The sequence below is a fragment of the Podarcis pityusensis genome (assembly GCF_964106645.2).
Source record: "Podarcis pityusensis genome assembly, chromosome: 14".
NCBI lineage: Eukaryota > Metazoa > Chordata > Lepidosauria > Squamata > Lacertidae > Podarcis > Podarcis pityusensis.
In genome coordinates this window covers 11288292-11314978 of record NC_138039.1, presented here as the reverse complement: position 1 = coordinate 11314978, position 26687 = coordinate 11288292, and the positions used below count along the sequence as shown (strand labels likewise).

Sequence of the window (26687 nt, the reverse complement as noted above, 5' to 3'; positions counted from 1 at the left end):
ATCCGGGTTAACAAGCCTGACCATGAGCTAGAGAATGCTGTTGCAAGACTTCACTTGTGCATTTGGTTATCCACTGTGAGACTATATGCTGGACTAAATAAGCCATTGGTCTGATCCAGCAAATGGTCCTTATGTAAATTTAGCCTAAGCTATTAAGCAACCCCCAAGTTGCTTAATAAGATTCACATTTCTTGAGTACACATAACAATCCTAGATATTGCAGTAGTCAGAAATTGTGTTGTTTCTGAGGCAAGCACATCTTGGACTATGCATTTTACTTAACTAATCCAGGCTTCAGACCTCCTGTGATATATTTACATAAGATTACAACTTGCCTTGGACAATATGCTAAAATTCTGAGAAGATAAATAGTTTGAGATGGATTTTGAGGCTCATAGAACACCACAAATATCTGACACAGACTATACTTTGCCCAAAATATCTGAGTGGCAATATATCCAATGTATTAAGCCCTTTGCAAATGTGCAGAGAAGTAAAACTTATCATCAAGGCCATCTATTTGTGCTGAAGTCAAAATTCCACACCCAGACCATTTCCGGCCCCCCCATATCTTCCATTATAGGTTATGCAAATTCCAGTTTTTCCACAAAGTTAGATCCGAATGCAAATATGAGCTGAGGGGAAAGATGAGATGCAGTAACCCAGGCCTTTCTAGTTGCTGTTATGATAATAGGACTGTACAAATCTAGAAAAGTCAAGTAGCATGAAACTAAAGCTGCCCACTGAAAGAATGGGGAAATTGCTGCAGTTCCAAGTCTATCCACTGAGGAGAATAAGAACAGCGCAACAGCCCACTCTGTACGTTGTATGCATTCATTGGCCACGTGTCAGTGAGGTTTTCAAACTGGGATAAAATATCCCGGGATAAAAGAATGGAATAATAAATGCCTTCTGTAATATTAAATAAAAATGTAGCTTTTCAGTTTCGTTGCACGTAGAGCGTCTCATCATATACCCATGGATCTTTTAGTCTTGTGATGGGGACAGGGCACCCAAAACTCCTACAGAAAATAAGTTTTAGAGGACAGAATTATTTGGCACAGTGTTGATTTCATGGCAATAAAGCATGCAAGATGATACCGTCTATTGGACCAACTTCTGTTGATTCAGTGTTTGTTACATTAGCTACTATGCACATCTACTTCTCTAGCATCAGCATAAAACCAGCTCTTTAAAAACTAAATATAGTGTGGCTAAATGGGAAGGCAAAGAGTTGTAAAGGGCAACTAAGAAGTTAAAGTTAACAGTGGGTTAATAGAGCAATTGATTTGGCAAAAATGTATATGCCATGTGACATGTAAAGTAAATTATGTATCTCAAATACATATACATGTAGTCTACCTACTGTGTGTGCCATTATCAAACATTTGAAGCACTTTTCCAAGGAGGAAATGTTCTTTTTCAAAAAAAAAAAAAGGTTCATAAGGGAGGACATGACAGAACATGATAACACAGGTTTCCCCCCTCAAAGTACTATTACCCAACTATTTCTTGAAATGCCGGTTTTGGTATCGTCATACCAAGAGGCCATTTTGGTATTGACATTTCCAGTGGAATTGGCATTTAATATTCGCATTACTAGAAAGACATAGCCCTTGTCTCCACTTTAGCTCCCAGGTTGTATAAGGAAGTTAGCATACTGGTGAAACTTGCCAAGGTTCATGAGCCTTGTCAACAGCACCTGCTAGAACTGATGCCTTTCCTGTACCCGCAGTGCCAGCCTTACACTTGCAGGCAGGCATCCCTGGAGACTGTGCTGTAATGGGTACAGTGTTCTGGTGCTGTGTATGCTGGCAGTGCCGCCAGTGGGGTGATAGCAGTGTGCACTGAGGGGCAGTTGGCGTTAAGAGGGGCCCACTAAGGGCAATCTGCGCTCCAGTCCTGGAGCTGGACCTGATAATATGTCATGGACAAACAGCATTGAATGATTTTCTTCAGAAGACTTACTATCTTACCTTGGACAAGTTATTTTCCATTAGCATGGGAGGTGCCGGATGGAAACAGCTGTTGTGGGTGAGGCATAGGTCAGAGCAAAGATGGAGCTATACACTCTTGCATTTGTTCAGGGCGCTAATCATGTGGCTTGCAAAATCAATAAATAAGCCCCTTAAATCCCAGGTATAAAATGGATTTGGAATAAATCTAAAAGAAAATAAGCTATGTTTGTTCTAGACCTCATGATTCCTTTTTCACATACAGCACACGGCCTGTTTGGCTAACATGGTATCCATTTATTGGATTCCCATCAAAACATATTTATACAAATTGCATAACATCCTTAAATATACTTTACATAAAGCTCAGAACACCCAATGGAAGAGTTTAAATCCTACCAGCAGAGTTTCTTGAGGTGTCATGGGCACGTTTTTAAAATATTATGAAATGAACACCCCTGGTATTTTCAAGTGATTCCATTATTATAAGAATAAGACACAAATTTATGCAGGAAAGAAAACAACTTGAAAATGATATTTAAAGCTAGTTTTGAAAGCTAGCTTTATAAGTTAGTTATTAACATAATTTTGTACATGGGCTTGTATTAATGTACCAGGTAAACCACATACAGTTAACATACATGGTATTACAGCTTGCATGTGTTGTAGAATGTATATTTTTTCCCATGGATGATGTACCACATACAACTAGTTTCTCTTCTGGAACAGTTATGGGCCATTATCATTCCACACCCCCATTTAGGGCTATAGTAATGCAAGTGATCCATGAATGCTGCTTTCTGGTAATCATATGGTTAGCCATGTCAGCAAATAAGTGTTTAAATGGTGTACATTGAAGTACATCAGCATAAAGGAATGATAAAGCATAATTGTATGCAGCTTCTTCAGGCAGATACTCCACCACATATGTTTATGGTTTGACTGCTAGTTGGATATTACGATATTTAATTATATTACCAAGATGGAGATCATATGATTAAATACCTTTTATATATAAAAAAAACCTAATGACATTGCTGTGATTTTCTTTGCAAACCAATGATTGGCAAGTTTGTTTAAGGTGTCATTGTTAGCTTGAGGAGCTGACTATATCGGCAGGATATAAGCCTCAACTTTGTAAACTGCTGGGTCTTTATGCATTGCTGATCTGTGTCAATACATGCTGAGCTATTGTGTTCTTGGAAGGTGTGTCCTGCCTAAGAGCAAAGCTGAACATGTATAGGAAATTACAAAAGCTTTCATTTGATTGGAAAGTGAAAATGTTTTTGTAGTACTTATAGAGGACAGTGTATCTAGCATATAACTACACTTTGACATTCTTTCACATGTGTTTATATAAAATCCACAGCAGGAGTGAAAGCACAAGGTCGGTTTCTATCAGCCTCATTTTTGCACTCTGATTAGGAGTACAAGCTGCTTGATAAGATAAATCTTTTCAAGTGGTTCTCTTGTGTCTGCCATGAGTCTTACTCTTAGTCTTAAAAAGACTAGTGGAGAATGTCCAGTGCTGCCCAGGAATTTTTAGAAACTAAAAAATACTGTGATTTTTAAAATGCATAATGTAATTTGTGAGTTTGGACCCATCACTCCCAAAATCAGGTGAAGTCACACCAAAGTTTCATTTTGGTCTGCCATCAAAATGGCACCCAGCAACCAAACAATGACCAAGTCTGCCATCCCCACCTCGAGAAGCCTCATGCTGAGTTTTGAGGCAATATCTTTAGAGGTGGCCAAACCTATGCCAAAAAAGAGTGAAATCATGCTAGCTTCACATTTCCAAATGTCAACCAAGACTGCCAGTCACACTTCAGGAAGCCTCCTACCAAGGTTGGTCACCATATCTCAAGCGGTGGCCAAACCTATGCCAAATAATAGGTGCAGTCATTTCAAAGTCATGTTTTGGTCTGTCTTCTTGGTTCAAAGTGGCAGCTGACACCCAAATATTAAGATCTTTGCCTCAGGAAACCTTGTACCAAGTTTGACTCTGTTGCTTTGTGCAGTTCAGGGGTTGGACTAGATGACCCTCATGGTTCCTTTCAACTCTACAGTTCTATGATCTTAAGAGGCAGCCAAACTTATAGAGATCAGACTGACAGAAAGGCAAAGCACTTTCCAAAATATATAGTAGATGAGGGTCTATTTATTACATTTTTATTTCACTCTTCTAAAGAATGCAGCATCCATTGTCATTTCTTCACCCCAGTGTACCCTGACAACAGCCCTGTGAAATATATTTGGCTGAGAGGGGATAACTATCCCAAGCACCATTTAAGCTTTATGCTTAAGTGGGGATTTGAATCTACATCTTCCTATAGCCCAACATTCTAATAATTACACCGCATCAAACTCCAGCTTTCAATCGTGGCTTGTAAGGCAAGCAAAAACTGTAGTTTGCTTGTTTGAGTCAAACAGTGCTGTTGTTTGCTACAAATTAGGGAGAGAGGCACTCATGGTGCATGAGGGGAGGACATAGGTGGAGCAGAATGCACACAACCCCAGGACTATTCTCACAATGTCAGAAACCATGGCTTGGCCCAACATAAAGTATGGCTTGAGCCATTAAATCTATATGACCATGTCTCTACTTATTTATGTCTCTAGTTTCTTAAAAACATCTATTTAGCTTCCTTATTGATTGTGTTGCTATTGTGTAAGATATCAGTTACATTTTTAAACAGATCAGTGAGTGATCACAAATGTTTGTTTGCTGTTGTTTCAGTTCTTTCAATTTAAGGAAGGAAATCTGAAATGATGTGATTGTTTTAAAAAGGAATGCACTGAGTGTTTTTCTTTTGGTGCTGCCTGGGAGTATTTATTCCGCAGAAGGCTATAAAAAGCAGTTATTAATCTGAAATCTTGGCAATGCAACTTCCAACTGATGGAAAATATTCTAATAATATTCATATTGGGCTGGTGCAGGCATAATGTTGACTTCCTGCTAACTGTGGTTAGCAAGTTGGGAGCAAGCCTGGGGAACGCTCGCTCACCAGCTCAATCCTCCCTCCCTCTTTGTGGTCTTTCTTTTGCCTGATGTAAATATTCCCAATTGCTGTTAACCAGTTTGTCAGCACCAGTGTTAACTGTGATGTACACTTGCTAGGGTAAGCCTCAGCTACAGTTAATACAGACAAATTGCTTAACATGAAATTATATATATGGGTGGGGGATCTGTTTCAGGAAGAAGGGTTGCGGAAAAGCAGCATAATGTTATATAAGATAAATCATTCATTCTTATGATTATTTTGTATTGCTTTATGGTATCTTAAGTTTTACTGTGTTTGGCTATATTGTTGTTAGGGGTGTTAAGGGAGGGGTAGTACTTGTGGTGAGGGACATTTCCTTTTCTTTCCATCCTGCACTCAACTCTCCCCTGTGTCGGCATGTGACAGTGTCCACAGCCCGGGAAATGGCTTCAACTGGCTGGTTAAACCAGTTGAGGTGTAGCTGATGGGTCTCAAACTCTTGGTGAGTTAGGGACCTCCCCTGCATATGAAGACAAGCTCTGGTGGATTGAGCAGATGAGACCAATAGTGGGTCTGAAGGTAATGAAGGGGGTTACTACATGTACTATAGAGAGAAGTGAGGGGTAGATGGGGCTCGTCAACCTGGGAAGGTAGCCCATCTAGGAGAAAGAAAATAATCTTAAACCTCTGCTGCCTTGTGGCTATGCTCATTTGTGAGAAAGGCTTTGGGAGTAAACCCCCGAGGAAAAATCCATATCCACTGCCTTGCAGGACATCTTCAAGAGAAGAAAAGACTAAGTAGTAAGCCGTACACAAATCTGGAGTCCCTAATGTGGTTGGATTGTATCTTGTACATCTCCTTCTGGCAATGTCTGCAGCCAATCTGATGCCAAAGGTATTGCTCTGCTTTCCTTTGGACCACATCAGTGAGGCCGAGAGGGGAGTCTTGTCATGTGGGCAGCCCAGGACCTCCATACACACTGCCCAGGCTTGCACTAGTGAGGCCACTTCGGTGCAGCTAACACAGCAAAAACAGTGCGGGAGGCAGCAGTTACGTGTTACCAGTCTCTGTGCATGCTGTAATTCTCCAGCATTTTGGCTTCGCCCCAGAAGGTGCACTCCATTGTCTTTCGAGACAGACAGATGCCAACAAATAAAAACGTACACCACCTTGATATTTTATATGAGTGGGTGCTATATAAATAAATGATATCTGCATTGGATTGTTGTTCAAACTTCATGGTGTGAGTCACATAAGAATTATTTTTAAAGAAAACAGTCTAAAAATAATATTTCTTACATGCCATGCATTCTAACACTGTAACAAACAGTGGCCTAGTGAGTTCTTAGAACTATCTGGGATGAAGCACTGATCTGGTAATAAAAGAAATTGCACAAAGTGATTTGACACCTTTGATTCACCTTAGTCACAGAGATAAAACTTATATCTAAACATTCCTCCAGAAGAAGAGGATTGGGTTATACTTCTGTTGCTTTCCAAACTGAGCACCATAGCATTTCGCCATCCTAACTTGTCTGTGCTTGTTATAAATGACTGAGATGCTATTAAAGCACTGTAATCACGGAAAACCAATGCTGGCTAAAGAATCAAAATGAAAGGAGGAAGGTCAGAAGTATGTGACCATTCAAAATCACTACATAGCGAAGATAAGTAAATATGGAACATTCTAGAGACAAATATTGTCTCTACTTATTTTGCCTTTCCCCACGGGAAATCTTTAAATAACACAGCAGAACAAATTGCAGCAAATTAGATTAGTTGAAGATTGCCATGGGTGTATATCTGAAAGATGTTTGGGGTCTGTTGTTGAAGAAGTAGATCGGGACAAGAAGCTTGGAACAGTAGTTGACAGCAGTACGGTAAATTTATTTAAATTATCAGAAAATCAATTGCTGTAGGTAAGAGTTCAGCATACTGATAATGTATAAAAACAGGTATCAGAAGATATATCCCAGTCAAGGATAATACAACCAGAGTCTTCCAACCACATACATTCTAAAAACCCAGTGAGTCATAAGGGGGATGATTCTCTTTTCTAAGGTGAGCTATGATAAACAATCAGTCGGAAAGCATGTGTGATGAGCTTTATGTATTGTATTTCTATAATGTGCACCTTCAAAGCATCTAGCCAACTAAAACAATTTAAAAGAGATGCAACTCATTTCAGTTTATGCAACAATATAACCTAAATTTATGGAAATTGTCCAAGCAAAAGGAAACACAAAATTATTCAAGCAAAAGAAAAGCACATCTTCATAAGTAGAAAGTAGTGTAAAACAATTTCAGGCTATTTTCAGTGAAAAAGTTACTTTGTTTTTGGCAGTGTAAGCCTTCCTAGACAGGCACTAAAACCCAACAGGGAAGATCATTCACCACCTAGAACTGCTACTGCTGCCACCACTGCATAGTTACTCAGATAAGATCAGTGTCATGATGCATCAGACTTGGCATAAATTGACTGATTATTATTCTGCTGGCCTCAGAACTGGATGCATTCAAAAGTAGGTACCTGCAAATGATAAAACCTATTGAGGTGGGCAATTTTCACAGCATCCTATTCATCAATCCTAGTTTAATGTTAGTCCCAGTCAAATTTAGTCCTCACCATCAGTCAGGTCTCCCAGGTACAAATGAGGCTGGCTGTGTTGTATGGAATTAAATTACAGATTTTGGGTATTTTTATTAGAAGTTCTACTGCAACATTTAATACATGGAGTCAGCTGAGTTTACTCAGAGTAGGCCCACTGAAATGAATGAACACAATTAAGTTAAGTCTATTAATTTCAATAGATGTACTCTGAGTAAAACTTAGTAGAATATCACACATGGATTTTAGCATTCAGAGTTCTTGGATGAATTTGTGTGCCATTTGTGTTAGTTGGTCAGTTGATGTTCCAGCCAATCATTTAAGAACATAAGAAGGACCTGCTAGATCAGTCCAAATGCTCATCTAGACAAATATCCTGTTCTCACAGTGGTCAGCCAGATGCCTGTGGGAAATCTGCCAGCAGGACCCAAGCACAAGAGCTCTCTCCTCCTCCCATGGTTTCTGGCAACTGGTATTCCAAAGTATTAATGCCTACAACCATTGGAAGCTATCCAGGTTGGTGGTCATCACTGCCTCCTGTGGGAATGAGATGCATTTGATCTCAGTTCAAGTCTGTATAATGAACATTTAAATAGTTACTGCCCTGCTCTTTAGTAAGAAAGAGGCTCCCAGAGCACCTTACAAATATAAATAATAACAATATGCTATAACACAAACACTATTCCATCTCGTAGAGTTATGTGGGAGGGACCATAAGAAAAGAATTTTTAAAAAATTATTCCAGTTCAAGTACATATTCATTATTTCCCAAATATTGTTTACCTTACATAAAGATCTAAGCCCATATGACAGTAAATGTACAGTATGTACTGTACTGGTTCTGAGGTTCTTACTGTATTCTATGGAGAAGGTATATAGAAGAAAGCAATTTTGAGACATTTTGTTTTTAATGTGATGATCAAAGTCCTGATTCCTAAAATAATACATCCAAATGTTTGTGTGACCATGAAGAAAAGTTGAAGGGAAAGATCAAGCGCACTGCAAGATAGCTGTGAGATACTGGAAAACCTCAGCTGTTCTTTCCCTCTGACAGACTTAAGGCTGTAAACTATTATGTAGTGAGGGAGAGCTATGACAGGGCAAAGGCATTGTCTGGACATTATTATCTTGTATCAACAAGGCGTGTGTGGTATGAAGCAGTATTCCCAGAATAGTTAACTATTTCAAATGTGGACAAAAGGTCAGTTTACAACCTGCACTTACTGTAAATAGTTTTTACCTATTGTGATGTGAACTGCTCAGGTAATCTAACTAAATACATTTATTTTATATCATTCTGTATGTATTGTCATTGGGTATTTTTAAACATGCATACATAATTTTATTTGTATGCTGTTTTCCCATAGTTAAAACCATGCTCAAGGCGGCTTACTACAGGAAAAAAATACATAATTATAAACAACAAAAGCAGTCATAAACAATAAATAAAATATCAAATAGTACATGACCAAATTGAAACAATTTCCACATAAATCATAATAAGATCTAAAATAAAGATACAGAAAAATAATATCAATAACAACAACAACTTTGTCCCACCGCCCCAAGCAGCGGCATAGCTAGCCACTCAGGCACCCGGAGTGGCACACATGCCGTGCACCCAGGGGTGAGGTGAGCCGCCCATGGAGGCAGGCAGGGGAGCGATCCCCACCCAGGGGAGCGATCAGCGCAGCGATCCCCGCCCAGGGGGATTTTGTCACCCCCATCAGAGATGACACCCGGGGTGGACTGCACCCACCACCACCCCTTTCTACGCCCCTGACGCCAAGACCCCCTAAACAATACCCCAGCCCCAAAGTCTGTCCAGCAGCTTCAGCTGAAGTCGTCAGGGTCCTGTCCTCCCAGGCTAGATGGAAAAGGAGCAGGTCTTCCAGGACTCACAGCCTTGATGGTCTCATTTTTAATGTTTTTATCAATTGTTCAGATAATAGGAACAACCTATAGTATATTGCCATTGTTAATGTTTCTCCTGCCTAATTTGACCAAACTGCGGGAGGAAGTGGAAGATAGGAGTGCCTGGCGTGCTCTGGTCCATGGGGTCACGAAGAGTCACAACTAAACAACAACAACAACAATAGTATATTGCCATTGTTAATGTTTCTCCTGCCTAATTAGTTTCAGATTTTTGGCCTTTGACATAGGTGAAGAAAAGCTATGTTTAGAACATGAACTTTTAATAACAGCCTTTTCCATAACTTGGGCAAGTTTAATATTTGAATTTAAAAGTTGGATTCAAGTAAGTTGGGTCCAGTTAATGTTATCAATATTTCATTAGGGCCATAAAATCACACACACACAAAAATAGTATTTGAAATCTACTGTTGCCTTCATTCATTCTTTCTAAAGTGAGTGCTTTAGACTTTATCCCAGTGTTCCAGTCTGATACAATGGTTAGTTTTTCAGAACACAAATATTTCATATTTGGAAGAAGTGAATTGTTTCAGTCAAAGAGTGAGTAGATAAAAAGAATACTTCAAAATTCTGGTCAGGATCCAAAGAACTGTGAAACTATTTCTGTAAGCTGTACTTTTCTCAGAGCAGTCCTGCCCCCATGCTGCAAGGCAAACTGCTTTTCAGTCTGAGGAAAGATATTGCATAGGGAGGTTGGCTGTTAGAGGGGGAAAGCCAAGTTACATTCTACCACTGCATACCCCTTGCATAAGATTGAGCTGGCTTTCAGATGCTGTTTTTTAAACCTTATTTTGGTGTTATTAAGGGTTTCAATTTCTCTGTGTAAGCTTTTGAGTTCAGGAAGAGAAATCTTTTCCATGCATAGTGTATTAGGAAATTGTATGGTCAAAATAGGATAGATTTTCCTTCTTAGGAACAGAATGCTTTTTGCACCAATGAAACATGTACAGTGGTACCTCGGGTTACATATGCTTCAGGTTACATACGCTTCAGGTTACAGACTCCGCTAACCCAGAAATAGTACCTCAGGTTAAGAACTTTGCTTCAGGATGAGAACAGAAATCGTGCAGCGGCAGTGCAGCAGCAGCAGGAGGCCCCATTAGCTAAAGTGGTGCTTCAGGTTAAGAACAGTTTCAGGTTAAGAACAGAACTCCAGAATGAATTAAGTTCTTAACCTGAGGTACCACTGTACTTACTATCTTATTAAAATAAAATAAATGACACTTAACAGCCTCAGTGTATATTCACTACATAAGCCAAAACTCAGCATTGGAAATCAATTTGGCTTTTGCTCAGGTGATCAAGGTTAAGGTCAACATCTCAGAGCTCCAGAGAGGGTGGGAAGTATGAAATACCTGGTGTTATATAGTTTTCATGAGAAAATTCATCATTAAGATGGTGCTATTGAGTTACAGTACACTGCACAGACCTGGCCAACATCCCCTTCCCTGGCAGCCCCCATCAGTACCTACAACACCCTACAACATGCTTGAGACAAGGTCTGTTGTTAGATCTTTGTTTCAGATAAGAAACAGCACTGGCTTCCTTTATTTTTCTTTATTTGCTCATTGCAGGTCACTGGTCACTTCTGAAAAGTGTGGTTTACAGAAACTGGCTTTGGTTTCATTTGCTGATGCCTGGATGGTGGGATTTTTGTGATCAAACATATCATGGTAGACCACAGTTTAATTCCGTTTGTGATCAGTCCCATTTTCTGTCTTGCAACATTGGTTTCAAAAACCATAAAAACTTGAAATAGGTTTTTACTCTAGGTACTGGCACCAGAGTTCTAGCATCAAACTTGCAGAGGCCAGAAGAAATGAGGCACAAATATCAACACAAATAATCAGGAATGTGGGTATAAGATATATGTCCCCTATTTGTTTATGGGTGTTTGTTACTTCTGTCATTGTTTTTCTTGTAAGAAGATATTTGAGGAAATGATGGTTTCATTTTGGCTTATAAATATGTGAAGGCTTACAGAATCAGTGAACATTGCACTGCTCTGATCTTAGGTCAGACCTTCTCTCAGACATACTGAAACACATGTTCAAGGTGTGAAGCAATCCCCCCCCCCCCAATCTGAAGTCATTATTGTAAATTGCTTAGAAGTTTTATTGTAACCAAGCAGGATATACATTTTGTTAAATAAATAAAAATGTCAGGCCACTTCAAAGGCCTGTAGATGGAAAAGCAGTGTATATTTTAAAATGATTTCCATGCAGTTGAGCTAGAAATGTGACTCAATTTAAGTGACATGCATTGCTTAAAAATGTTCTAGACACTTTAAACTACATTTTTATGCCAGTTTAATGATATCTCTGATTTTGTTGTTGTTCACCAGAATGTTATGGAACAGTTCAATCCAGGGCTGCGGAATTTAATAAACCTGGGGAAAAACTATGAAAAAGCTGTTAATGGTAAGCCTCCTGACTTTTAAGTCAATGCACTAATTTAACATAATATCCGGTGTTTTAATTTTACAGTATTGAAGTATAATGAATGTCTCACAACAAAGTCCTCTCCAAAAGTTATTAGCCCTTACACAGATTACCGGTACTTGCAAGAAAGCAAGATCAAGGCTGTAATCCTGTGTAGTCTTAAAAGAGCTCAAACCCACTAATTTCAAAGGGGCTAAGCACACCATTTACTGTTTTTGGGTTGTTGTAAATCAAAACTTCCTGCCTAGTTTATCCCAATTATTTAGGTAAGAGAAAAACATTCTGATTTTGTTTTTCACTGTCTGCCCTGACTCTTCATCTCATTTCCCTAAGTATCTGTCATGAACCTGGGATTGGATCAAGCAGATGGAAGCCTGAAGGGGACTTGCACACTGACCAGAAGCACATCCACAAGATAAGCACATGGTGCTAGTGGCCCTTCAGCCTCAGGATGCCATATTGCTATCCTCTGACTCAGAGGACCTCATCACAGAAGCCCTGATACAATCAGCATTTTCCTCCACTTTGTCAGAGTAGAAGACTTGCTGGAACAGGCTGAGTGAAGGCATCTTTCAGGAAAGGTGGAACTTGCAATTGGGACAGAATGGTGCTCATATAGGAGGTTCAGTCTAAGGCTGACTTTTACTGAAACAACTTCAGAGAACTGTTTTCTTATAGCATTTATTCTGAGCCATCCACAAGGCCTTGCCTCTGCTAAAATCAGCACTTTCATCATAACAGTATCTCAGGTCATAGCTTAAGTTGGAACAGTTCCCTGGCTGATGAATTTCTAACCCAGGAATTTCTAACCCATGGGCCTGACAGAAAATCAGACTGAAGTGAGCCTTTGACTGATGGTGACTGGGAATTAACATTATTTCACCCAAGGATTTCTCCTTCCCAGTTTTCCTCCCAAAGGATGTAATGGTGGTGATAATACATTTAAAGTGAAGATCAGATTAGGCAAGAACAATCAAGGAAAGAAAGTCTAAATCTTCCACAATTTCCCATTTTGTTTTATGGTATGAAAAATATTATAGCATTGATCCTAATAACCTTGCGTTCCATAGGAGTTTAGGTCAGAAGGACCTTGTTTCTGTGACTCTTATTTAGAATGGCGATCTTGTACATGTTTTAAAGAGCTCTTAAAGATAATAATCTTCTGAGTACTTTTTCTGACTAAGTATTGCACAATATTTATCTGCATGTGAATTGTTTTTGTTTTAAACTGAGTCCAGTTGAGCTTTGGGGATTAAGCTTTGCAGTCCTTGCAGGTACTTCTTCATCTGCACTACCTTTTTTTACCATAACCTTTGCCCTGACATATTAGCCTATAGTGCCACAATAGCATCCTGCCATGCTGATAAACAACTTTAGGATGCTGTAGAAGCTAAATCAGGTTTGTAAGTAAACACTCAATGACTCACCTGTGATAAAAACTTTCTCTAGGTGACCAGGCCTGAAAACTTTGCAAAACCTGGTTCCTTAGTATTTTTTTATTTAAAAGAAATAATATAAGTATGTGCAGGCAGCTACTTAAATACTTGATGGATTAAAGTATGCCCTTATTTACAAGCCTGGATGAACCCATTCTCAAGAGTGGTTTGCTGGTGCAGCAAGTGTTGGGATGTATCAGTGCTGATTTTAGTGAAACTAAATATGAAATATTTTTGGAAGATGAAATCGTGCATTGGAGATTTTATCAGAAGGTCTTACACTCATACCACAACTACCACAAACTGCACTTCAGTAGGACTGGTGCTAGAGTGATAACTTTGATTAGGCCATTCTCTTCCCTTTGACTTGCCTCAAGGGGATGTTCCTCCCTAGAGATGATTTCCTTGTTTGGTGTATCTGTGACTTTGGATCACATTTCTTTTCCCATGGTTACAATCCAGAGTGTTGAGAAGACTTGTCAGAAGTAATACATGTGGCTTTCTTCCAGTAAGCCTGTAGAACATATTTTTCTGCTAAAACTGCTTTTTGGAAACTAATAAATTAAAACATGATGGAAACAGAGGAGAGAACCATGTTTGTCTGAGAAATGTCCATTTATATTCCATTAGTTTCAAATTGTTGTGTTTGTTTTTTAAATGAAAGCTATGCTCTTTAAAAATGACAAAGCTATACTGAGAGACATCTTTAAAATCTTTTCAGTAAGCATGGTATGGACCATTTTTGTGCTGTCCTTTAATGGGCTGTTTAGTATGAGATGTCCACTGTAAGTTTAGCATAGTCATCAGTACTTTAACTGGTTTATGTGTAGCACTAAGTGCGCATAGCTCTAAGCCAAATAATGGCTTCATGTGCATGAGCAAACGTGGGTTCATGGAGTGAGGGGACATGGGTGGCGCTGTGGTCTAAACCTCAGAATTGTATCTAACTAAACTTTACTCAGAATAGATCCAATGCATTGCATCCAGCTACGTTTTACTCAGAGATGACCCATTGAAATTAATGAAACTTAGATAGTCATGCCCATTCATTTCAGTGGGTTTACTTGTGAGTAGGACTAGCATTGGATACAACCTACTGTGTACAATTTTCTCAGTACACATTACAGCTGACTAAGTGAAGCCACTGTTTGCTCTGCTACCCACCCACTGTTCATCATTTGAGATGAGTAATATTTTTCCATGTGCCACCTTTCCTTGTGCTTTCTTTCAGCATAAAGGAAAACCCAACATTTCACCATGAGACCAGTGACAGCATACCTTGTATTTCCATGACATTACTACAATCTGAGGGCCGATATTTGGTCACATGAACCAGACACTAGCTTCTTGCTTACTTGTTCAGACTTCGAAGGTGTATCCCCTCAAAGCACTGCAAAATCTACATGCCCCCAAGCAAGCTAATTAGAAGGCATCTAAGACATGCAGTATGTTCCTAGATATCGTGACTCAGAAGTAAGTTCCACTGTGATCAGTGGAACTTATAGGTAATCATACATACAGCCTTAAGCTTTTTAGAACATACTGATTTTTTTTCCATTTTGCCTGGGTCATAGGCTATTTTCTATACTGGTTTCCTTAAAGCAAAATTGAATTTAGATTTTCTGACTCAATAGTATTGGCAAGCATTTGATCCTCTCACTGAGGCTGGTTTGCTGAACCTGTAAACAGAGTTCAAAGCTATTGTGTTGGTATAGGCTGGATCTCGTCTGGATTGTTTCAGTGCATATCAGTGACTTCATGATGACAAACATTGTTCAGAAACATATTACCATGGAATAAGAGACATGAAAATGACAGTAGTGGCTTTTCTTGACTTGGTACAAAGCTGCTTATATTCTAAGGTGGTTGTTAATAAAACAAGGAGTGACATTACCAATGGCACTTAAGAGCTGTAGTAATTACAGGTTTGTAGGCTTAATCTTGTTGCCTTTTATAATATTCTTCCTTCTAAAGCTTGCTACATCGCTTGTCTCTGATTTGTTCTTTTCCCCCTCCCCCAAATTCCACTTTGCTTGAACTTAAACTATGCAGCACCTTAAAGTGATTCCCTCTTAAAATTGTCTGAAATAACTTATCCCAGCTAATTAACAATATATATATATAATCATCTTAATGAACCAGTTGACATTTGTAACATTTCCTTCATTGCATTCCCTTCATTACAAAGATCACTGGTGTAGAACAAGCACCAGTTTATATAATAGTATTTGTTATGCAACCAGGACTTTCATGATTTAAAAGGAGAAACTATCCTAGCTCAGAAACTTCCTGTTCTCATAGAACCAGGCAGGGAGAGGAAGGCAAGTTCACTTTTTTACTTCCATAACAATGTGGTCCACCAAATTAGTTCACCTTTCCTAAATGAAACAATAACATACAACAGGTATCATGGAATTGATTATTCTCTGCTAATGATTTTCATGTTATTTACATATCTATAATTTGAATAACAAGGCCTGTTCTGCCGGATGGGTCACAGAAGCAACATTCATGCTAGAGAGTAGCCAGCAGTCAGAAGGCGATTACACATGTTAAAGTAGCTTTATATATATGAAAATCTGGTTTCCCAGATCTTCAGGGCACTTGGAACAGATACATGTATCATGAGCATGAAGAGCAACTGCAAGATGTAGCAAGTTACTTTGCAAGGAACAAAATAGGGAGTTGCCTCACGTTACCTTTTCAAGATAAGGGTGATCCAAGGCACATGCATTTGAAGATGTATGAACTCTGTCTTTGGAAAAGTAATACATACTTGTGTTTTTTATTGTTTTTATGTATTTAGCTGCTTCATATATGTTTTTGTAAATCACTTTGGGATGGGAGGTGATTCATAAGTGAAATTATTTATTTAGTTATTTTCTTACATTTATGTCCCACTTTCCTTCTGCCATTGAACTCTGACAGTGTAGCCTCTGGCCACGCTGCACCCTCCATTTGGTGTGAGCCTTGCCTGTCAGGCCAGTCGGGGGCAGTGGCAGGGGGGCTCTGCCCTGCCTGCCCCTGACATATTTAAGGGGGCACCCAGGTGCAGGCCACCCTCTTTGCTCACCCCTCTTCAGTTCTTACTCATAACTGAAGATATTTTACTATTCAAAGGCCTCCTCTGACTTCTGAAGCAGCTATGTGAGTTAATTGACAACAAGCTTCCTGCTAGATAAAAAGTGAAAGACTCTTTAGCCTCATAATTGATTTATTTGTAATTATTATAGCATAGCTGCAACTTGAAACACAGATTCCCCATGCTTGGGGAAAGAGTTTTTAAGTTTTTTGCCTTGCATGCCTTTAATTTGTATGAGTGCAGCTGACCAGCCACCCAGAATATAAAGCTGTAATTGTGCAAGTTAAATGTGTGCAAGTTGTGGGTTGACTGTATACACTTTGTACCACTGTTACTAACACTCTTTCCCCTCCTTGGGGTGGCAGAGAATGAGACCGTAAGACACAGAATCATAGAATTATAGAGTTGGAAGGCATCCTGAGGGTCATCTGGTCCAACATATATAGCTGATCAATAAATCTGCTCATTTAGATAACAACTCATAATATATTTGCTTTACTCCTTTTGTCTCTTTAGGTATGATTCTTGCTGGCAGAGCCTACTATGATGGTGTTGCTAAGATAGGAGACATTGCAGTTGCATCACCTGTTTCTAAAGAATTGGGTAAGTATATTCGATTATTCAGATGCACATTCTTCTTGATACATAGAACAAATGTGGGAGCTTATAAGTTTTTTGGGGGGGGCAAACCTAGGTTCTCAGTTGATTATTGAGCCTATGAGAATATTTGTGAATGCCTTTACATTCCATATATAGTTCTCCTTCTACATACTGTGAGGGCTGGATTGAATTGTGTTCCCTTCCCACCACCCTGGGCCATCCAGCCCCATTAGGTGGAGGGGAATGGGAGCACACCTATCTGCCCTGGCTGCCTAGTGCATCTGCCCTGCCTAAGATTTCCACATTTTTTTTCTTGGGAACCGGCCACACTGTTTTGGCATATGTGCATTGATTTTTGCACACATTTTTAAGTGTCCTGCTTAGACGTGCAGGGGTGTCTAAGAGTTGGGGAAGACGAGTTGAGTTGAGTGGGTGAGAAGAGCAGTCATCCTCTCCATGTGATGGTCCAGATCTCGGAAATTGTCTAATCCCTCCTTCAGCTAAGTAATTCAAACAATGAATTCCCTAATGTACTTTAAGACTGAAATGTGTGCTTCTTGTCAGTTAGACCAAGTAGTGCTGCAGCATTGGGTACATCCTGTATTTTCTTTCTTGTGAAGTTTGAAATGAAGCATGCAACTTGTTGGCAGAAAAATTAGCAGAAAAACAACATTTGCTTTTCATCATGCCTTTCCTGCCGTCTTTTCTATTGATCGCACTTTAAATGGGATAATTCAAGATCGTGTTCTCCATATTCTTTCTTCCCCTGGTCTACCAACTAATCTGTTCAAAATTCCTTGCACAGAATAAATTTGAGGAGGAGAGATTTGCCTAATGTAAAAGAGAAAAACAACAGCTCATGTAGAATACAGAGAGCTGTTGAAAAGGGGATTGCAGCTGTACAGTCTATGGATTTTTTCTAATTTACAAAAGAAACCAGGGCTTAGGGACTCCTCATATTCTCTTCCCATCCTTTGATTATCAAAGGTGAGTTCAAGAATATATTGATATCATCTTCAACTGGCTAGATTAAAGTTTGCTCCTGAATAATGCTGACTCCTTTGCAATTGCTTATCTTTTTTGGTTTCCTTCTGAAAGCCATCATTGTGTGATTTGACATTCTGAATTCAGTCAAAGGGAGTGGCAGAACAGCAAACAGTAAAAGGCAAATAATTCATAATGTAGTCACCTTATTTGCTTTACGAGTTAATTTAGCAAGACCTGGATAAATATGACTATAGAAAAAAACCCAGGTACTTGAATACACTTATGTGTCTGAGATGTATCAAGCCTTCTAAGTTACAAGAATAACAATGTAATGAATGACAACTATTTATTACCAATATACATGGGGTTTTGCATAACCACATAAGCAGGAAAAGGAACCTGCAGTCTAAATTTGACAACTGGCAAAGCAACAAAAGTAGATGAAGGGTTGACAAGGGAAGGAGGAGAATAACTAAAGTTATTTCTCTTCTGTTCTTTCCACAAAGACTTTGTTTGTGGGCATAGAAATCTTGCTTCCATGGCATACTGTGGGACCAGAAGATTCAGACAAATGATTACGTGAGATGTGTAATGTCTAGCTAGCTACCTATATTTTTGTTGGTGATTGTACTTCTTTTGTAGGTAATAAGTATGAAAAAAATAAAGGTCTTCAGTAAGAATATTGAACAGCTTTTAACTGAATCTCATGAGGCCCATCGCTGGGCATGTGTACTGTGAAACAAATGGCACTGTGTTCAGTGGGATATGCTCCTAAGTAAGTGTGCACAGGACTGTAACCTTACATTAAATTTGCACATGCCTTCAACATGCTAAGGTCCTGCCACTTTAAAAATGCATACTGTCCCCAATACAGATGAATGTGAACAGAAGAAATTTCCGTATTTTTGAGTAACATAGTTGTGGGGTTGGGTGGGATAATGGTGTGGTATATCTGTCCATGTTGCGAAAAGGTTATTTTGCTTATGCACTTGTATTTTGGAAAAGGAGGGAAACCATGCATATGAAGTCCTGTAAACTATAGCATGTTAAGCACGAGTCATTTACAATTTTAATGTGTCACTTGAAGAGCAGTGAATAATACTAGCATGGCTGAGTATTTTTCATGCCTTCTGCCCTTGCATGGCTGATAATTTATTTATTTCTATAAGTGGTTGGGGGAGCAAGGTGGAATGAGACCTTGGCAGGAGGGAAGGACTTTAATTCTTCGTCCCCTCTGTTCTCTACCTGAGTTGCAGGGTATTGGGGGAGACACACGCATCAGCAATGGAAGGAAAGCTCTCATTGATGTCAACAGGAATTTTTCTCCCATTAAAAATAGCAGATATGTGACTATTTAGAATAGGACTGTCACAGGGCTAAAGAATTAAAGCCCACCCCCCTCACTCATACCATATTCCTGATCCAGTTTCCACTCCAACTATTTATAAAGGAAGAGGGTTGAATCGGCTACACAAGGGCTATATATATTTTTGCCCGCCACCCCAGACTCCCAAGTGGTGCAATATTCCAAGGGTTTCAGGTGCTTACCCAGAGTTTGATTTCCTTGGAATGAGGAACAGTGGAGATGACTGGTGTCTTTAGGATATATTGTTTATTTGCACATATATACCACCTGAGACTACGATGGGGCCGGGGCTCACAGCATTAGCACTCAAGAAGATCTTGATTCTCTCACAGCCACAGCCTTGAGTTCAAACAAAAATCTAGCATGTCTCTCCCTTTCAGGCTTCTGCTGGTTCCTAGGCCAGCTCTCTCTCTCACCCAACTCTGGCTTTTTCCTTCTCACTACCAGCCAGGTGAAGGAGGAGGGTCCACATCATTGCCCTCTGGCATACAGAGCAGGTTCTTTTCTTATTCTCAGGGCTGTTACCAAGAAGCTGTTGGCTATTCCAACAACTGAATCCTCCATTAGATTTTAACCCTTGCTGGATTGAGGAATTAGAAGGGACTCAGGCATACAGCCTAACACCCCCCCCCCCCCAAAAAAAGCTCACAACACTGAATTATGCTGCATCTAAGTTTGGCTCTCATCCACATCAGTCTCCACTACTTTCCTAAAAATGTACAACTTATATTTTGGATGCTCGTGTATGATTTTCTAACTGAGAACTTAAACTATCCCATAGGAGATCCTGTGCACCATTTTTATGTTAGTTGAAAATATGGTTTTGGACTACCTCCAGTTTCATCTCAAATAAAGTGCTTACTGTAGAAATACAAAAGGTCAGAGAACTCTGGACAAAGCACTGTAATATTTTTAGGCATGTGTAAGTAAGCCCTTGAAACACCAGTGATGCAGTAATCAAAATTCAGCACTTCCAAAGCAAGGAATAGATTCAATATTTAAAGTAGAGATGCTTGAAGAATTCGCCGTCTGCAAATTCCTGTAGAAAATGACCTGATCCAAACCTCTCAAATGACCATAGCTGTCCAACAGATTTTCCACTTTTCTGAGTGTTGTGCTGCAATTTAAAAGTGTAAAAATACATATTGTGATATATGTTTTGAGGTTGTTGTTTTTTAATCACTGCTTAATGTGGAAACAATGGAATGATGGGTAAAACATATGACAACGGCACAAACCAGAAATAGAAAGGTTCTTCCATCTCTATTTTAAAACAGTCTTGAAAGGGATAGAGTGCTCTATTCCTCTGCACACAGCATAGAAATTTGGTTCTCAGTCGTTTCTCTGCCAGCATCCAGCATATACCGTATTTTTCGCACCATAACACGCACCCGACCATAATACGCACATAGTTTTTAGAGGAGGAAAACAAGAAAAAATATATTCTAAACGAAACAGTGGATGTATGATTTTTGTGGTTCATGCTGTGGCCACAGACATGTGATCTGACGGTGAGTTTGGGGTAGCCCAGTGCAAAAATCCTGAGGATCCATGCTTTGTAACCATGTTTTTGCACCACTGCGGCCCCAGGCAACAGTGGGTGCGTGCTTTTTTTGGTGCAAGCTGTAGCCATGGACATGCTATGTGATCTGATGGTGAATTTGGGGTGACCCAGTGCAAAAATCCTGAGGATCCATGTGGATCCATGCTTTGTAACAACGTTTTAAGTGGGGAGGGAAGGAAAAGCACTCAAGGGACAAGGAACACGTGTGGGGTGGGTGGAGAAGGATGCTGTTAATAATGCAGAAGAGGGGTATAAGGGGAGAAGGCTCCTCTCCTCTCCCGCTTTGCTCCTTTAAAGGCTCTGCTTCTCTCCCTCCTCCCCGGCTCGCTGAAAAACTTTGCTGCTATTTAGCCAGCTGAGTGGGGAGGAGAGAGGAACAGAGAGCCTGCTTGCGAAAAATTTTGCTGCTATTTAGCGAGCTGTTCTCTCCCTCCTCCCCGGCTTGCTGAAAAACTTTGCTACCATTTAGCCAGCTGAGTGGGAAGGAGAAGGGACAGAGAGCCTGCTTGCGAAAAACTTTGCTGCTATTTAGCGAGCTGTTCTCTCCCTCCTCCCTGGCTCGCTGAAAAAAATAGCTCCGGACTCATGTAAGCGGCTCCTCTCCTCTCCTGCTTTGCTCCTTTAAAGCAAGCAGGCTCTCTGTCCCTCTCTCGTCCCCATTCAGCGGCTCTTCTCCCGCTTTGCTGTTTCAAAGCGAGCTACGGAGGAGGGAAGGAAGGGGAACCATGGATCCTCTGCTCACGACTGCAGCAGATCGTAGGCATTCGCTCCATAACATGCACAGACATTTCCCCTTACTTTCTAAGAGGAAAAAAGTGAGTGTTATGGTGCGAAAAATACAGTAATTTCTTTTCTTTTCTTTTCTTTTGCAGGTTACTAATTTTGGGGACTGTATTAGCCTTATTTTTTATCTCTTAACTAAGTCACTGCCAGATATGCTGCAATAAGGGAGACTTTTCTATGTAAATGACGGATATGATAATTTCTCAGAAATGAATGTTTGCACTTCCACCTACCAAAAATAAACTGCCCTAGTCAACCCAGTAGCAATCAACCCTGCTTTGCCCTAACAGTCACGAGCCCCTCATTTTTGTTTTCCCCTCTCTTTTTTGTAAAGGTTAATCAAGGGAAGCAAAAAGGAGCAGCACGGGATTGGAAGACAAAATTGTGCAGTGCATAGTTTTCTATATTCTCCTACTTAGGCAGCAATCTTATACCCACTTCCTTGGTAGAAAGCCACATTAAATCCAAAAGGGTTTGCTTCTGAGTTGATAAGGTTGTTCTGTTCACCTTGCAAGCTGCTATGGGTTCTGGTCTAATTAAAGGCCCTATGTGGGAATATTTTTAAGATATTCCCTATATATGTAAAAAAGGAAAAGACACAAAATGTGTACAGTGCAACTAAGAATGAAGCAAAGTTTACTTGTAAACGAACATAAGAGGTTTGATTTAAATCAATGATCGAAACCTGCCTTTTTTCTTGCTGAATTAAAGGACTTCTTTAAACCAGGTATGAGGAACCTCAGGCTTGGGGGCTGAATGTGGCCCTGCAGGTATCTCTTACTGGCCCTGCTCCCTGAGTGCTTTTGTCTTGATAGGGAGGGGTATGGGTGGGTAGAATCTTCTGACTTTTGCATGGATGGAATGTAGCCTACTCTACGAAGTTGAGTCACCCCTGATGCTGCACCTGCTTTTGCCTCTTGCCCGTACCACTTCTGACAGGCGGCCCCTGGAAGATTTTCTATGAGGCAAAGCAGCCCTTGGACTGAAAAAGTTCCACACCCCTGATTTAAACCCTGAGTTGAAGAGTCAGGATAAATTTCTACTTGATTCATAGTACATGTTTTCTTTCTGACCAGGCTGAACCTCCTCCCTTGAGATCCCTAGAAATGGAAAAAAACATTCTCTGCTAATTATATGGAAGCTGTGTCATGTGCACACTGTCTGCTTAGGAATCTCAGAATTTGTTACAAATGGGATCAAAGGTCAATTGTCGTGTACTGAAAACCTTAAAAACTAAGGAAAAACTTGGACCTGACCGTATGGGAAACTAAATTGATTGTTTGTAATTTAAACGCTGATCCAAATGGAAACTTCTTTTATGTGATTAGCTCAGTACATGGTGGTAGCTTGAAATGAAAGGTCAAAAGATTGAAGCTTATGTTACATTTGCTACGGAGTGCTGCTTGGTACTGGATGATTCAGTGCTGAAACTGCTCTGCAATTTACTTGCAGCCATATAGTAAATCTCTAGTCTGCCATTTGCATCCTATGACTTGTCTATACATCTGACCATAGTCAATGCTTAGTCTACCAGTGGTGCATTAAAGGCTGAATCAACTAATGGTTCAGCTTAGACTTGGAGTCCTGGGGACTTGTGCCAGGAAGGACATGCCGCAGTTAAATAGGAATTGTATACTGTACTACCAAACAGGTGTGGCAGCATTTTCCACACTCAAATGAGTATGGGACATGAGTGAGGAGGCAAACTCAGTTTTTGATGATGTTTTTGGTAATAAGCCTATGAATAGACAAGGCCTAGGTTTTTCTGAGAAGAATAGAATTAAAGTCTCTGACTGCTGCATCCCGAGGTTATCTCAGTAAAGCTGCAAAGATGGAAGAAAAGGTGAGGTATGGGAAGTTGGATGTAGGAGTTGCTTTGTGGAGGCAGGGGATATAAAAAAAATGGAGAAGACATAAGATGCCAGGTTGGTATACCCAGTGGGCAAGTGAAGTACCTAATTTTTTTAGAAGTGGAGAGCAATTTAATAAAGGTTGAGAATTACTGAATTATAAGATGACAGCACATAATTACTTACCTTCAAACAAAAAGCATACTACTAGTTTGTACTGGATTTAGTCAAGCATTCATAGAATGTTGATGTGTAGGATAGGCCTGAAAAGAAAATGGGTATCCCAGAAAGGGAAGCATTAAATAAACTCAGTTACAAAATAGGAAGCTAAACTTAAGACAGAGTACTAGTGAAAAGGGAGAATGGAATGTATTTTGTATGGAACTACAGTTTCTGAACTGAATATTAGCATTTTTTCAAATAGAGAAAATAACTGAGGGCGTGACCAGTTTATTTGAGCAAGCAACACCCTGCTTTAGTCTATTGCATGCGTACAATGAAGCTTACCTAAGGGGTGGACTTTGGTTATCTTCCTTATCTTACTATATTCACCACTTAATATTTATTTATTTAAAAGCATTTATAAACCACTTAATATTTCAAAAACCATTAAGCAGTGGTGAATATGGTAGCCAACAATAGCACAAGATGTATTTTAATGTAACACAACAGATTAGTATTTCAAGCTTCCACTTCCTAAAGTAACGATCCAGTCTCCATTCTCCCAGTGGCTTATATAGTATTTCTTGTTTAACCAGTTGACAGATTTAAGATTTCAGTTTCAATCCTGTAGCATTTTGAAAAATAATATGTATAGCCCTGAGCATATGTACTCACTGTGTGTGATACTGCTCTTGAAAAACTAAAATTGTGTGTAAGTGGTTGGCAACATCCAGTAAGAATGCAGTACCTTAAACTTGCTGTCCCAGTACATTTGCACTGAATGCCTACTCTGAATAAATATTTTCTAAACAACATGAGCTGCTTCCCTTCCAGGTATGAAATATGATAAAAACTTCCTGGTTGCTTGTCCTCTGAGTACTGTGAGAAAGCTAACACTTCTAGTACATTAATACCAAGTTGCATAATTGTTTGCATTTGCATTTTAAATAAAGTTCCTCATAGTCTTTTGGAATGGTAGATTATGCTTTTGGCCACAACATTATGATGGTTATACTAGTCAGTAAAAATCTGAGGTCTATAAAACACGATTGCCAAGACATGGAGCTTTTCTGCTCAGGACTTGTCTACAGAGTTGTTTTGCTTTGTTTTCCTTTGTTTGTATACTTTTGATGGAACTTATGCAAGCCACCCATGTTACCCTGTCCATAGATTTTGCATGATCAGAACAGCTGATATTCTTCATATGAATTAATTTTGCAGCAAGGATTTATTTACACATACAAACAATCTGTATCTTTATCAAGGGGCAGCACTACAGGACAGAAAAATATTTGAAATTATATTGGAAAACATGGCCATTTGTTTTTCAAAATAACTTTGGAAAAGGCTTTCTCCATATTTCTCTATTAATTCCCCCATATATAGTGTGAAATGTAAACTCCCCGTGACACACAATAACGCTGAGCTAAAAATCTTACTATGTGTGTTGGTCAAGTACATATGTATACAAGGCATATTGGCATGTGTGATCAAAATCCAAAATCATGGAGATAAATAACCATGGGGCAAATATTACAGAACTATTTAAATTATTCAGACATCTTCATTTCCTCTGTAACAAGGATGGGGAACCTGTGTTATCGTCAAGCTAGGGCCAGCCTCCCATGAGACACAGTGCGGCACGGAGGAAGTCACTCCAGGCAGCAAATTTGGGCCTAAGGAGCGTGCCTCCACCACCTCTTCCACTGCCAGCACCATGCTAGGGCTTCCCTGGGCTACTGCCAAACAGCTGGAGGAGGGAGGGGCAGGGTGGCAGGGGTTTGCCTCAAACAGCAAAATGTATTTAGGACTACGCTGCCTGAAGCCCTTCTAAGTGTACAGTGGTACCTCGGGTTAAGTACTCGGGTTAAGTCTGTTCTTAACCTGAAACTGTTCTTAATCTGATGCACCACTTTAGCTAATGGGGCCTCCTGCTGCCGCCGCGCCGCCAGACCACAATTTCTGTTCTCATCCTGAAGCAAGGTTCTTAACCTGAAGCACTATTTCTGGGTTAGCGGAGTCTGTAACCTGAAGCGTATATAACCTGAAGTGTATGTAACCCGAGGTACCACTGTACAGGCAAGCTTTAAGAAACAGTTGAGAGAGACGGTGTCCTACATAGCACTTTGGTGTACTGTCCTCTTGACTTTCCAAGCACAGGAAGAACAGTCTCGCCATAGAATTCACATTCTGAGGCCTGGAACAATTTCAAGGACCTGACATCTGTGAGCCTCTGGTCCAATTGAACATTATATCTGATTTCTTCCATCACCCTTCTAAAACAGATTAGGACTTTAAATCTAAAATAGTTTCCCCCCCAGGCTGTTTATGAGCTTTCAGAATAATCTGCAGCTGAAAGAAGACATTTAACTTCTGTCAAAAAGAATAAGCAGTGTGAGTTTATCAGTTTTCCATTAAGCCAGAATTAAGGTTAATTTTAAAAAATACTACTTTTTATCACTTTTTAATCAATCCACAGTATTGATATTTTTGGATAATACACACCAGCATTACAAGGCAATCCTATTTGCAGATCATACAATATTTTGCAATGGCCACTTTACATAGGACTATCATGAAGGCAGTTTGGAAGCTGCAGCTGGTACAAAATGTGACCACTCAGTTATTTGGTGAAGGGGAATAAAGAAAATGTCCTCATTTTGTATTGGTTGTACTGACTATAGGTGTATTTCTGGGTCCAATGCAAAGTGCTGGTTAATACTTTTAAAGCCCTGAACAGCTTGGGGCCAAGTTACTTAATGGACAGCCTACGCCCAATATCTTAAGAACTGGCTCAGCCCTGCTTCACTACTTAGATTGACAAATGTGTGCAATAGGGCCTTATCAAAGGTAGCTCTGCAATTATGGAATACAATTCCTGCAGAGATTAAGAAGGCCAAATTTCTTGAGCTCTTCAAGATGCCTCGAAAAACCTT

General features: G+C 39.7%; 1 protein-coding gene across 2 annotated transcripts in view; it reads left to right on the top strand.

Annotated features, from left to right (window-relative positions):
* The window catches only part of BAIAP2L1 (BAR/IMD domain containing adaptor protein 2 like 1), a 59382-nt gene that overhangs the window by 5592 nt on the left and 27103 nt on the right, over positions 1-26687 (top strand). Inside the window, exons 2-3 of one of the 2 annotated variants that reach the window (XM_080981108.1) lie at positions 11825-11900; positions 16956-17042. In XM_080981108.1, coding sequence (XP_080837234.1) covers positions 11825-11900; positions 16956-17042 — 163 coding nt within the window. The remainder of the gene's footprint in view (positions 1-11824; positions 11901-16955; positions 17043-26687) is intronic. The other variant, XM_080981109.1, reaches the window with a different exon arrangement.